Source organism: Pongo pygmaeus, chromosome 12 (genome assembly GCF_028885625.2).
Source record: "Pongo pygmaeus isolate AG05252 chromosome 12, NHGRI_mPonPyg2-v2.0_pri, whole genome shotgun sequence".
NCBI classification, from domain to species: Eukaryota; Metazoa; Chordata; class Mammalia; order Primates; family Hominidae; genus Pongo; species Pongo pygmaeus.
In genome coordinates, this window is record NC_072385.2 from 116,192,218 (window position 1) to 116,207,262 (window position 15,045).

Below are 15,045 nucleotides of genomic sequence, written 5' to 3' on the forward strand. Positions count from 1 at the left end.
GCATGTGCACAAAGAATACTGAAAACTAAAAAATAGAAAAAAGAGTGAAAGAAACAATGGCATAATACAAGAATAGAATAACTCCTATATTTATTTAAAAAGATAGTCAAACATAAATGTGAATCTCTTAATCTAGAGTAACGGTTTACTGAGATTCAAGCTGTGGTACTACGTTATTCTATTCTTGCTTATAATATTAAGTGTCACAAGTCAGCTTTTTAGTGCCATCTGAAATGCTGATTATTTTAGTCACTGAATAGCTTATTATGCCTGAAATTATATTTTAAATTCGATTTTTAATCATATAGCCATATTATATTCATATTTATGCAGCACATAAAGTATGAAAAAGACTTTATGAATAGCAAATAAATATGACAATTTCAGCTTACCTTTGGGAGATAATCACAGCCAAGAAGTATTGCTAATCCAACCAGAGCATCTCTATCCAAACCTAGTTTACTCTTGATAGATGACATTGTGTAACAGTCAACATGTGGGTCCTAAAGAACAGATTTAGTTTAATCCTCAAAAAGTACATATTTATACATTAAACAACATTACAAAAATAATTTGTCAATGTTATCTTTAAATGTTTACTTATTCCAGGCTGGGCATGGTGGCTTATGTCTGTAATCCCAGCACTCTCAGAGGCCAAGGTGGGTGTATCACTTGAGGTCAGGAGTTTGAGACCAGCCTGGCCAACATGGTGAAACCCCATCTGTACTAAAAATACAAAAAAAATTAGCCAGGTGTGGTGGCATGTGCTTGTAGTCCGGGTTACTCGGGAGGCACAAGAATTACTTGAACCTGGAAGGAGGAGGTTGCAGTGAGCCGAGATTACACCACTGCAATTCAGACTAGGCAACACAGTGAGACTAAGTCTCAAAAAAAGAAAAAAAGTTTAATTATTCCAAAAAATTTATATAAGAAAATTATCCTGATCAGCAGAATCTTTATAGACTCTGACATTTCAATATATGAAAATAAAGTTGTAGTTTCAAAAATGGCTTAAAAATAACTATGCTAGCCAATTTTTTCCATTTTATTGCTTTCTGGTGTCTAAAAAATGTAGCTTTCCATCTTACAAAATAAAACACTGTAACATATATATATATATAATAGAAAGTAAACATTCCCCGTAATTGCGCTGCCTAAACTATCATTAATAGCTTGGTGCATATTCTTCCAAAAAACCATCTCCTTTGATATATATATATGAATATTTATTGTTAATTACGTTTTTAAGTAAAAGTAGGATTATATAAAAATACTATTTTGAGAAATTTTCCACCATTAATATGTCTGGATATCTTTTATGTCAATAATAGCCTTTTCAATGACCGCACTGTATTACATCATATGGACTCTGAAACAGTGTTTCTCAATGGGGGTGCTAATATTAGCATTTCGGGAGGGATAACAGAAATGTCTGGCAGAAGGTTTAGTTTGGTTGGCACCAAGCCATCACATATCTATAGTCTCCTTTGCCCAAGCCTGAACTGTTACAACCAAAATGTCTCCCGGCAGTATCTCTCCAACCGGGAACCAGTAAGTGTGAAGGATTTAACCATGTCCCTATCAATGAGCACTCGGGCTGCTTGCCAAATTTTTGTAATTATTAACAATGCTACAGTGAACATCTTTATATATCTTTCTTTGCATATTTGGAGGTATTTCTGAGGATGTAACACTAAACTGGAAATTCAGGATCAAAGCAACACATTTTCATATGCAATTCGTGATGTATTTTTGAAAATGATTTAGAATCAAACCATGTGAAACAAACAAGTCAAGTTCTTATGAGATAAATCCACATTTTGAAGAGAATGAACTATGTGGCAATGATTTTTAATAATAGTAAGCATTTTATTTAGCAATTGCTATGTGCAAGGCATTACAGTAAGCATTTTATATCTACTATTTCATTTAATCAGCTCTTTAAAAAAGGTAGTTTGTAAACAAATGCTGAAAAAGAGAAAGAAAATAAACACCTTTGTATTCATAGTGAAATTCCTGTAAACCGTCTGGGCCCCATAAAGGAAAGTATCTCCGTCATTGGTGAGGCAGCCATCGACATGACCACCAGCATTGAGATAAGCACACATGGCTTCAGCTTCCCCAGCAGCCTGAACCCAGGGGATTCCTAAGCATTCGAGCATATGGAGGCACTGAAAAAAAAGCAGGTGCAAGATGTTAAAGAATGTTTTCACTGCTCATTTATTTACTATTAAACCTATTTCTGTATTACAAATATTAATAGTAGCTATTTTGGTGTTTTAAAAATTACGATATTTAAGAAACACTTGGAAATTTGAACAATGACTGAATATTTGAGGGCTTTAAGGAATGAACTGCCAAACTTTCACGTGTGCTAATAAAAATTATATTGTGGTTTTGTTTCTTTCTATTTTTTAGGAATCATCTTTTAGAAAAGATGAAATATGGGAATGATACAATATTATGTCTAGGATTTGCTTCAAAATGATGTGTAGATAGGGGAATAGATGAAACAAGATGAGCCAAGATAATGGTTTAAGATTGGTGATGGGTTACTTTTGTGTTGATTTAAATTTTCTGTAATAAAAAATTAAGATTTTAATGTTAATTACAAAGTAATCCATATTCACATTTCATTGCTATTATAGTCAGATTCTGAAAATATCTTTAAATAATAATTAATCATATTAAGATTTACGTCTACAAGACTTCAATAATTTTTCTCACATGATGGTCAACCCAATATGTGTACTTCCAAAGAAGATGCTATCATACAGTTTTGGCCTGAATTTTAATGTTTGCATTTTTTCTCATCTTGCCTTCCCTGTACAATGAAACTCTCATATTGTGGGAAACTGTGGAGGAGTCAGCTGTCAGTGTCCTCCTAGGAAATCAAATGTTTGTGCAGAATGATTACATCATTTTGCTGATGCACAAATAATTTGCTGTGAGTTTCCTTTGGTTTCTGATTTTAACCCAGCTGGGTAGCTTGTAGTCTGGCCTTAGAGCCTAGTTCATTCTTTCTTGTCATACACCATTCTTTTTTGTCATGTTTCATTCTCTATCAGGGACTACTGAGTATGGTGGGGAGAAAAGGCTACTTACTCGTAGTTTCTAGAGACTGATAGAATAAATATCATCTCTTGCTTTGATTAATCACTTCCACGTCACATTACATAATAAATACCTCTGTCAGATGTTGCCCAAGGTGGACAAGGTTCAAAAAGTCAAAGTACTATGTTGAAAAATATCACTTTTCAGGACGTTGGCCCCGTGATTTTAGAGAGACAGTTTTGTGACAGTGTTGCTTCGACTTTACCCCTAAGTAAAAAATAGCCTTTCATAATACAGTTATTTCAATTTCTTGTACTATTTGCCACTTCAAATTTTTTCAAAGAACCAGCACAGAATTTCCTATAAGGCTGTTGCAATTTTTCCCACTCTATGTCTCTACCATGTGGGGTGGAGGTGGTATTGGAGGATGACTAATTTGTGCTTTTCATGCGAATACCTAAAAGATAGCAGTGGATTAGGAGGAAGCAGGGCCTAGTAACTGAAGAGTACAGAAATATAAAAATGACTAATAGACAGGCAATACTAAACTGACACAAAATGCCTAAGAACACCATAATTACTGCAGCAATAAAGAAACAGGAATGGAGCAATTTTCTTAAGAAGAGACGGACATCTCTTTTTTTGTTTTATGCTGGTTCTTTAACACTCTAAGATTGAGGACCATGAATATTTCCAGGAACTGATTATACAAGAAGTAATTAGAACTCAGCACAGATATTTTCTTCAACTGCTGATAGTCATTAGGGTGGAATATTCACTAATTGATTTATGAAAACTATTTTTAAACGTAAGAGTAGAAAATAAAATTTCAAAAGAGGAGAAAAATGGCATAATTTTTTAACTAAAAAAGAAAAACAAATTCAAAGCAAATATGATAAAAGCTTATATCCTTAATACATAAAGAACTTGCACAAAAGAAAAATTAAAACCTCAAGAGGTAAGTAGGTAAAGGACATGATAGCCATTACCCAAAGGGGGACTAAAAATAGGTGAAATGTTTAACCTTATTATTAAAAGACAAATGCATATCAAATATCTTCATTGTTGCACACTAAATATTACAAAGACAAGCCTCCTAACATCAATGTTCTTGTGAGTACACTGACACTGCTTCTCTGACCATCTGCATTAGCAGAAATTAATCAGCAAGAGCAATAAAATCATTCCAAAACTTTGACCCATCAATCCAACATTGGGTAATTTTATCTAAAATTTCAAATCACAAGAAAACATTATATACACAACAAATGTTAATCACACTTTCATGTATAGTAGAGAAAAACTAAAAAAGTAAATAACATATACAATCAGGGGTATGATTCATAGCTTCATACATGTTGCACAACCACTACAAGTTATGATTTTGATTAGAATGTGACAAAAGGAAAATATGACAACATGAAGCATTAAGTGAAAAGGCCAGGTTAAAAATCATGTGTACTACTACAACTCTTTAAAAATACACACATTTGAAAACAGACAAAAAAGGCCGGGCGTGGTGGCTCACGCCTGTAATCCTAGCACTTTGGGAAGCCAAGGCGGGCGGATCACAAAGTCAGGAGATCGAGACCATTCTGGCTAACATGGTGAAACCCTGTCTCTACTAAAAAAAACAAAAAAAAATTAGCTGGGTGTGATGGCAGGCGCCTGTAGTCCCAGCTACTCGGGAGGCTGAGGCAGGAGAATGGTGAGAAACCAGGAGGCGGAGCTTGCAGTGAGCCCAGATTGCACCACTGCACTCCGGCCTGGGCGACAGAGCAAGACTCCATCTCAAAAAAACACAACAACAACAACAAAAAGAAAACAGACAAAAAAAAAGCTTCCTATTGTTTTAATTATATAATATAGGTGATTTCTTTCTTAAGTTTTATACAAATATAAAATATAGCAATATTAAAGTAACATACAAATGATACATTATAACGTAACAGCAGTTTTTAAAATTACAAGCCCTAAGGGAAGCCAAATATGTACTCTGTATATAAACTATCATGAATTCTGAATGAGTGACGTACGAATTAATGAGATCTCATGTATTCTGGGAATTCTTTAAGTCCTGAAGGTATTATAAAAGGTAATAAGATCAAGTTCCTACTATGTACTGTTGCTTTAGATATACTTTCTCTTATTTTTATCGCATCCCTGCTGAGTATTACTGTTGTCATTTCACAAGGTAACATACAAGGTAGAGATAGGTTACAAATTTTGCTCAATGTCTCAGAATTTCTACATACCAGTGCCAGGAATGAAACTCAGGTCAATTTCACTCTAAAAAATAAACTCTTTTCTCTATGCACACTGCCCTGCTAGTCACAACAAAATTAATAAGTATTAAAGATGACAAACTATTAAGAGTAAAATGCACCCTTTAATTCAAATCAGAATTACTGAATCAAATCTGAATGCTTACCTCTCTTAAGACTGATTTAAAATGTGATCTCCCTGTTTTCTGAGACCACGATTTTCCAGATGACCCATACCGAGTCTGATTCCTCTTGCTTATGACATCAGCTTTCAGCTTTGGTGGTTCCCCTTCCATAACAAATACCAGTTTTACATCCATTTGTGTTAAATATGAGATACGAAAAAATAAGTTCCTTAAATATATAAATTAGTAATATATTAATCATCACACACTGATAGTAAAAGTCAAAATAGTATAACACAAAGGCAAGAACATTAGACTAGTATCAAAAACATTAATGTAATAACATTTTATTTAAGGTTTTAATTAGAGTGGAAAACCACTGAATTTTTTTTTTTCTTTGATAGAGTCTCACTCTGTCACCCAGGCTGGAGTGCAGTGGCATGATCTTGTCTCAGTGCAGCCTCAATCTCCCAGCTCAAGTGATCTTCCTGCCTCAGTCCCCAAGCAGCTGGGACTACAGGTGTGTGCCACCATGCCTGGCTAATTTTCTGTATTTTTTGTAGAGATGAGGTTTCACCATGTTGCCCAGGCTGGTCTTGAACTCATGAGCTCAAATAATCCGCCCATCTCAGCCTCGCAAAGTGCTAGGAATACAAGTGTGAGCCACTGTGCCTGGCCAAAACCACTGATTTTTTTTTTTTTTTTTTTTTTTTTTTGAGACGGAGTCTCACTCTGTTGCCTAGACTGGAGTGCAGTGGTGTGATCTCGGCTCACTGCAACCTCCGCCTCCCAGGTTCAAGTGATTTTCCTGCCTCAGCATCCCAAGTAGCTGGGATTACAGGCACCCGCCACCATACCCAACTAATTTTTTTATTTTTAGTAGAGATGGGGTTTCTCCATCTTGGCCAGGCTGGTCTCAAACTCCTGACTTCGTGATCCACCTGCCTCAGCCTCCCAAAGTGCTGGGATTACAGGCGTGAGCCACTGCACCAGGCCAAACCACTGAATATTTTTAAGCAACAAAGATTTATGATTATTCTAATTGCTATGTGGAAAACAGTTTGGGGTAGGGGAGGCCAAGAGCAAGAAACCAGTGAAGATGGCACTTCAGGAGTATAGATGAGAGATGAGGTTGGCATAGACTGAGGTGGTGCCTCTGGACACTGAGATAAGTTTGTGAACACAAAGTATATTTTGGAGGTAGAACTGGCAAGACTTACTGATGGATTAGATGTGGAGAGAAGTAAAATAGGGAGAAAATGTCTCCCAAATCTCCGGCTTTTAGTATCTGAAGCATCCTAGTGGATACGTTAAGTAGGAGATGGCTATGTGAGTCTGGAGCTCAAAGGGTAAGAGGTACAAATCTGAGTCCTTAATATAAAGATGGTGAATCTAGACATGTTAAATAGATCTTGAAACCTCAAAATGTAAAAGAATAACAACAACAAAAGAAAAAAAAAAGGTGAAACAAAATCAAGACACCAAGACTGTTTATACATCATACATTTATACTCTAAGAGCTTTTACTATACCTGAGGTGGGGCTTCATGACGCTGCCCATCATTTTTTTGACTGTCTGTGCCTCACACACCCAGAGACTCAGATCAACTGCAATGGTTTTCCCAGCAAGATTACACAAGGGGATGTGTTGCTTAACAGGCTCCAAAATTTGCCACAAGTCATTCACTCCCATTCTGGTGATTATCTGCTGTTATGTGAAACACACTTTACAAAATATTGTTAAAGAAACAGAAGCTCATAGCAGGAATTCAAACAATATAAGCCAGTTCAGGATAATTCATAGAGGATACTCCTTATTTCTTTCATCAGTCAGCTTTTCAAAATGAATCAAGAACACCTGAAATGTTAAAATGGCGGTAACTGGCTTTTTCCCAGCTAAAAACAAGAGCTAACAAATGCAGAGATGGGTAGCGAATGCAAGGATGCTGTAAATCAATTTTGTCTACTTGAAAATTCACTCCTTGATTTAATACTTAGAAAATGGGACTGATTCTCTATCATACCCAGGAAAAACAAAAAAAACAAAAGCAAGGAAGCATGCAAACAAACTAAAGAAAAATGGGGTTAATAAAGGAAAACTTAGAAAAGTGAGGGAAGAAGAAACAAGAGAGAAAATGAAGTTGGAGGAATACTGATGGACATAACTTTCTTAAAAGGGCGTTGGCTTTTTAAATTGCAAAGTCACATAATGTTCATTGCAGAAAAAGAAAAAAACTTTTAATCACTTATAACTTTTAACCACCACCCAAAGAAAACTAAAGTTAAACCTTTTTCCATGTACATGACATTTTAAAAACAAAATTGGCTTAAACTTTGCTACTATTATCTGGTTTGGTATTTTCTATAGGCCAGCTTTTCCTTATTATACATCTATATTTGGTTTTCTTTCCCTTTGTTATTATTTGGTAAAGACATTAAGTAGCATGTGCAATGAAAATTCAATCTGATGACACAAATACAACCCAGATTATCCTCTAAATAATGACCTTAATTCATTCCAGAAACACAAGGCAGGAGACAAGAATATATTAAGTCAAAAGACTATCACCTTTATGCAGAAACCTTCTGAATAAAAAGTACTGTATTGTCTGTACCTTTAACAGAGTTCGTTCTAAAGGTAAATTTTCTCAAATTGCACATGGGTGCAAAGAAAATAAATGCTGGAAGGATTGCTGTCTGTGACTTACCCTGTTTTTCTGAACCTGAATTTTACAGTGTGGCCAGTGCCGCCGTAAGTATTATTCCTTTTTTTTTTTTTTTTTTTTTGAGACAGGGTCTCGCTCTGTCACGCTGGCTGGAGTGCAGTGGCAAGATCTCGGCTCAGTGCAACCTCTGCCTCCCAGGTTCAAGTGATCTGCCTGCCTCAGCCTCCCAAAGTGCTGGGATTACAGGCGTGAGCAACCACACCCAGCCCTGCCATGAGTATTATTCTGTGTACTCATTTCTATGAAGTGTACAGTGACATCTATGGATGTCACTTTACAGATAAAAATATACAGACTTAAAGGTAAAGAAAGTATTTGGTAGTAACAGTGGCCCAGAACTAATATTGTCTATTTCACATCCTGAAGCCCCACTGGTTGAATGTACCATTGTGGCATTAATTCAGTTACTGTGAAAAGTTGTGGTTAATTCTGGAAAAAGAGTGGGGTACACATATTCTCAAAGTCATTATTATGAAGAGAAATGAGACAAATTATTAACCCATCAGAACACATTAAACCGGAAGTCTGAGAAGAAAGTTATTGACAGTTTTGCTTTCCTTCGTGACTCACGGTGCATACTGGAATAGATTGCTATCGAAGAAAATTATGCAATTCCTTTGTTCTAATTTCATTTAAATGTGACCCTGACCCCAGCAGTCAAAATTTTAAATGCAGGTTATCTTCTGGTTTAGCAATATCTCTTCCAGGAATTTAAGATATGTTATGTGGTACATATGGATTTATACAACAATATTCACTGTAGCATTGTTTATAATAGTAGACACTGAGAAGAGCTAGGTCTGCATAGAGGACTAATTAAGTAAATTATGCAATATTCAAACTAAATTAGATGATATAGCAAATAAATCAGTAGGATAGAAATATATGTACTAATAAAAAAACTGATCTAACTTTTAAAATGAAAACAGGTATGAATATGTTAGGGATGATTACAGTTCAGGGATGGCAAGAACCACTTTTCAAAACATATCCCTTTGTGTTGTTTCATTTTTAAAATACCATATGCCTGTATTACTTTTCAAATTAGAAAAAAGTTAAAAAATATGTGACCCTATTTATTAGGAGTTGGAGAAATAAACCAGAAATCTTTTTAGATGGTTTGCTTCTTGGCTAAATATTAAGTGACAAATTTAAATAGAATTCATGGGTCAAATTAGAAAGTACTGTTCTGCAAATTTACAAGTACTTGAATATTAAATACTACTTCAGTATATAGCTTTTTGAGGAAAGAGAAATTCACATTTTCTGGTTTCCTTCAGATTGCTTAGAACTAGTCCTGTGGAGTTGGCCAGGGCACATATTTTCTCTGGCAACTTCCAGTTCTAAGGTTCAACATTCCTACCCTGTTTCTAATGATTCCTTTCGTGGGTTGACTACACATACACAAATGAATAGTAGTGAAGATTGCCACCTAGTGCAGTGATGTTTATGATGGCACACATAAACACACATTTATATACAGGACTGTGATGTTAATTGTATTCCTTCTGAGGGTTATGGTAAAAAAAAAAATGAAACAGCAATAAGGTAGACTCTTGATTTTATAAACTGCAGTCCTCTAAGTATTTCAAGTATATTAGGATCATTTTGTAAAGCTTTTAATTAAATATATTATTAACGGGGGGCAGCCATGCCTAAAAAAAAAAAGTCCAGCACTGATTCGATTATTGGAAACCCCTAAGCAAGATAAAGAGGGCTTTTAACTAACCCCATAAATAATATCTTTAATATCACATGATTACTACAGTTAGAATTTAGTTTTTATTATTTCATTTCTTTTGTCGGAAGCAAACCTGGTTTAAAGAACGATTAACCATGGTTAATTCTGAAAGAGGAAAATTATGTGAAATGTACATTTTATTAGAAAGAACATCATAATATTTTAAGAATGCAATTAACCCCAAATCTCTGTTTCCATCATCAATCGTTTTCCATTCCTTATCACATGTTCTTTGCACCAGCTGTTCCTCAGAAGTGATATTAAGAAGCAATGGTTAAGACTGTAAAAGCATAAAACATTCCAAAAAAGGACAGAATGCAATAGCTTCTAAGATATTAAAGTACAAGTACACTGAAAGATAGAACAGATGGTTCTTGCATGAGGTCATAATCAACGTGATGAGGTTATTTGAAAATGGCTCAGCATTAAGTAAAATTTAAAAATACTACACCAGCCGGGCATGGTAGCTCATGCCTATAATCCTGGCACTTTGGGAGGCTGAGGCAGGCGGATCGCCTGAGTCCAGGAGTTTGAGACCAGCCTGGCAAAATGGTGAGACCCCATTTCTATAAAAATAAATAATATAAATTAAAAATACTACACCAAGAACTATGTATAATTTCATCTTGCTTTTTAGTTTTTTTTACTATGGTAAAATTTTAAATTTTTTTGGTGTGGGATTTGGTGAGTTCCCACTCAAATCTTTTATAATGAATAATTACATTGATGTCAATCTGTTCATACAATCAACATATATATATCAAAAGAAGTCTAACATCTTCATAATTTTTTAAGAATTAGCTGTCACACAAGTCTACTTACATGAATCAATGACGTAAGAACAACATATAGCAAATAACTTTATAAACCTATTAATGGCTTAAATTTATTTAGCTTACTTATTTGAATCAACAAAGTCAGAACACATAGCAAACCACTTCATAAGCAATGGACTTCAGATAGAAAGCCTAGGATTTGGGTTTTGAACATACCACTGATTAGGTGTATGACCTTGGGAAGACATTTAACCGTTCTACAAAATGACAGGTATTAAACCAGATGCATTACAAGATTCTAATATCTGTAATCTAGTATTTAATATTGAATTGCATGACCAACTGGTAGCGTGGAATAAAAAAAATCACTCTATTTCAGAAAGTATTGCTTGGTATAATAGAAAGAACATAAATTTCCATCTTAAAGGACTTAAGAATCCACTTCCAGTTAAAACAAAAACAAGTCCTTTGATGTAACCATATGGTGCCCATAAATCAATTTAAGTTCCTAAAACTTCCTTAAAAGCTAATAAGCTTTTATTGGTTAATTATAAAACTGAATGAGGTGAGAAAAACACAGAACCTTGTTAATTCCACTAATGAATCAAATTTAAAGAACACAAAGAGGTCAGGGGCTTAACTGATGCAAAAACACACACTTTATTAAAGCAAGTTTTGCAATTTAGTTCAGCTTTAAGAAAAACATTAGAATATTTACTTTGGAAAAGCAGAAAATGCTTAAATTTCCCAATTTCCATTTAGATGAGTATATATTCATATAAAGATTGGTAAACGGTGAAAACTATTTCAATGCAAGATTATATTTTAAGGGATTTACCACATAATCTCAGTAACTAATGCTGTTCTTTAAAATTATTTTTTCAATTTTACTTTCATATGAATTTAGCCTAAACGTTGAGACATAATTCACGCCTATCAATAAATACTCACTAAATGTCTACTATTTAACAGGAATGCTTTATAGGTGCTGGAGATACAATAATGGAAGAAGATCAAGCTCTGCATTTAAAGACCTTAGTAGGGTGAGACTGCAGATAAAAAGGGCTTAAGAGGTAAGAAAGCAAGCTATAGTTGTATTCAGGAAAAAAGGTCCCCCACTTAGGAATCAAGGAACGGTTCCTGAAGCAAGTGACATGTAAGTAGGGACCTCCCAACTGTGTTTCCCATTGGTTACAACAAGGCCACATGTTTTGGTCTATTTTGACTATGTCATATTTTTTGTTGATCCATGGCAAGGGCCACAGTAGGAATATAATATATATGGGATTACTTTTAGAAATAAAAAGTGACTTTGATGTAAAGAATTCCATTACTGGAGGCCAGAATTTCAACATCAATTTATTTGGAGGTGGGGTGAGGTGGCAGTCAATGCATTATTTTCCCCACACAGAAGAGAAGATTTTGGAGTATGAAAAGTAGGTTACTTGCTAGGTCAGCATATTCATGGGAAGGGTTTGTGTAAAGACTGAAGGGGTAGTGTGGGGTTGAGAAGGGCGCTGAAACCTAAGCCAAGGAAGTAAGACTTCATTACTTCTGACGTTTATTTAGGGGGTTTACACTCTAGGTTACCGTGGGGGAAGGACCGATTGTAAATAAACAACTACAATCTCTTAAAAGTAATTACTATAACAGAACTATATCCGAAATACAAGGTTAACACGGAAAAGGGAACACCCAACTGTGCCTATGGGGACCAGGGAGGGCTCGCCCGGGATAGCTTTGAGCGAGGCGTGGGAATTATCCCCATCGCATGCCCGGGGGAAGTACAACGGGACCCAGCAGCTTCGGCCAAGCGCGAGCGGCCGGAGAACGCGCAGCTTTCCCGGGGCGGGGTAACGCAGGGCCCTCGCGAGTGGAAAACAGGGGCCAGGTCGCGGCCTGGCGGCTCGGTTCGGACTTCCTACTTTATTCAAAGGGAGTCATTGAAGGCGTTTTCGGAGGAGCAGCGAACAAAGAGCTCGTCCCTAAGCCAGATGATCAAAGGAACCAGTGGGAGGACCCGGGCGGCGCGGTCTCTCCACGTTCCGCGGGACTTACCCGGACAACCCTTCCTCCTTGGCTCTGGAAGAAGCCCCTTCGTCATTTACCAGTTTGGCCTGAATCCTAACTACTGTGCCTCCAAATTTCTGAATTTTCTCAAAAGGAAAAAAAAAAGGAAAGTCCTGTTTCTTTACCCAAGCAAAGACTAGCGCCCCGGGCTCAGCCGCCAGGCCCAGGATCACCAGGAAGCGTTTCGAATCCGGCGCCGGGCCCGCGCGGCCCCGCCTCTTCCGGGAAGTGACTGACCCCTTTCGCTCAGTGGGGCCCGCTCGGCTTGCCCTTGCCGGCTCCCAGCCGGCCCAGCGGACGCATGCGTAGACCCGCCGCCGGGGGCGCTCAGTTGTCTTTCCCTTTTACTTAGGCAAATCACTCGCCTCCCCCGAGTCCGGTCACTGCGGAGCCGCCCGTGCCTACCAGCTTCCCCCACCCACTAAGGGGAACTTCCGGCCTCTCAGACTCCGGCGGCGCGAAAATCCCGCAACTGCGCAGGCGCGGGCGGAGCCCGAAGGGAGGGAGGGAGGGAGGGGCGCAGGCGCGGTTAGTCCCGCGGTGGGCGCCTGGGCTCCCGGGATTCTACCTTCTCCTGCGGCCGGCACGCGGTTCCCAGCGGGCCAGCGGCGGTCAGCCGAGGTCGAGACGCCCTCAGGGTGGCCTTAGCGGCCGGTCGTACCACGGCAGCCCCGCCGATCGGGTTCCTTTGGGAGACTTCGACTTGCTGGCGGTAGGGTGAAGGCGCGCGTTGTCGCTTTCCCTTGCTCCGGGGTTCATCCTCCGCCCGCTGCCGCCTTGGCTGGCGACCCCCAGCCACTTGGGAGAGGCAGGGTCAGCTGAGCTGCGACGGTGTTCCTGGTCGCCCTTGCGGGCCCGGTCGCGAGATGTCCGTTCCTCGGGCGGGTCGGGCGGCCGGCGGCACCTTCGCGCGCTCTCCGAGGCGGCACCGGTCTCCTGAGCCGCGGGAAACCTGGCGTCTGCTCGGGGCCGTTCTCTCCCAGGCGGCCGTCCCCTCCCAGGCGGCCGTCCCCAGACTCCCCCGGGCTGTGGCGAATAACTGTAAAGCGGGGAGAGGTCTGGAGAAAGCTGGGGTAGGGCGGGGCTCTTAGCATGAGTCTGATGATACCTCGCAGGCGGCAACTGGTGTGTTTAAAGGGTGTATGCAAAGATCACTGAAATCGGATTTGTCATTAAAGCCCAGTTTTACGAAAATGCAAACTGTATTATCTAGAAAAATTAACACGTGTTCAAAGGTTTATTGATGGCATTTCTTTGCCCTCATTTCTTACGGAAATGAACCGGAGAAGAATCCCAATTGGGATTTGCGGAAAACAGGACTCTAGGGTAGAGAAAGGTTGTTGAACCAATAGGGTTTGAGGTAATACTGTGAAAATTCTTAGGACAATCATTTGGTGTTTAAGCCCTCAAGACAGAAGTTTTGTGAGCGCTTATTACTCTGCATATTTCACGAGTAGGAGATTAAAAGCCAGTGTTTTAAAGGCAAACTTCTCAGTAATATATATTGAAAGGAAAAAAGAAAAACCCAAATCTCCTGACTTTTATATGGTTGCTGTATGATCTTTTAACATGTACAATAGTATATACAGTGGCATGCAGTTTGTTCCATGAGTGTGTGGGTAGAGAGGGAACATATTAGAACTTCTATTTAGATTTACTTTATTTCATTCGATTTCTACGTGAAACATAGGGTGTTAATTTTATGTTGGAACGTGTATTTCGAATTTCTTTTGCTTAATGGGTGCAAGTACAAAACGTTTGGAGACCACTAGTATATTGCCTAAAAACGTGTATTTATATCACAAAGAGCCAGAATTGTGTGACTCTGAGCAGGTTGGTACCACCTCTTTAAGTTTCAGTTCTTCTTATGCAAGTTGGAAGAAATAATACAGTTAGTTATCAGTGCATCCTCTGTATCCGTGGACTCAATCAAGGGACTGCAAATATTTCAGAGGAAAAAAAGTGGATGGTTGCACAGACTTTTTTTTGTTCTTGTCATTATTCCCTAAACAGTACAGTATAACAACTATTCACGTAGCATTTGCATTGTATTAGGTTGTATAAGTAATCTAGAGATAACTTTTAAGTATGTGGGGAGGTTATATGCAAATATGACACCATTTCATATAAGGGACTTGAGCATCTGTGGATTTTGGTATCTGAGTGAGAGAGAGCGGCTGTCCTTTTGGAACCAATTCTTAGGGATTGACTGTACCTAGCTGACAGGATTCTTAAATATGTGGAGACAGAGAGGAAGAGAAAGTTATGTAGTTATATATCGACATCTGT

The 15,045-nt window shown here is 38.1% G+C and overlaps 2 protein-coding genes and 1 long non-coding RNA gene across 10 annotated transcripts in view; 2 read left to right on the forward strand and 1 right to left on the reverse strand.

Moving 5' to 3' along the window:
- LOC129025018 (uncharacterized) overlaps positions 1–2,251 on the forward strand; it is a 36,002-nt gene extending 33,751 nt beyond the window's left edge. The window contains exon 3 of the long non-coding RNA XR_008497154.1: positions 2,009–2,251. This is a non-coding gene — a long non-coding RNA (uncharacterized LOC129025018). The remainder of the gene's footprint in view (positions 1–2,008) is intronic.
- The window catches only part of GEN1 (GEN1 Holliday junction 5' flap endonuclease), a 28,468-nt gene extending 15,462 nt beyond the window's left edge, over positions 1–13,006 (reverse strand). Inside the window, exons 1-5 of one of the 7 annotated variants that reach the window (XM_054472422.2) lie at positions 12,882–13,006; positions 6,976–7,151; positions 5,486–5,672; positions 1,995–2,171; positions 393–503 (exon numbers count right to left, since the gene is read on the reverse strand). In XM_054472422.2, coding sequence (XP_054328397.1) covers positions 393–503; positions 1,995–2,171; positions 5,486–5,672; positions 6,976–7,136 — 636 coding nt within the window. In that variant the 5' untranslated portion in view covers positions 7,137–7,151; positions 12,882–13,006. Of the gene's footprint in view, positions 1–392; positions 504–1,994; positions 2,172–5,485; positions 5,673–6,663 lie in introns of all 7 variants that reach the window. The other 6 variants (XM_063648935.1, XM_054472411.2, XM_054472414.2 and 3 more) reach the window with 6 other exon arrangements.
- The window catches only part of SMC6 (structural maintenance of chromosomes 6), an 88,898-nt gene continuing 86,832 nt past the window's right edge, over positions 12,980–15,045 (forward strand). The window contains exon 1 of one of the 2 annotated variants that reach the window (XM_054472388.2): positions 12,980–13,468. The gene's annotated coding sequence lies outside the window, so the exon portion shown is untranslated. The remainder of the gene's footprint in view (positions 13,469–15,045) is intronic. The other variant, XM_054472399.2, reaches the window with a different exon arrangement.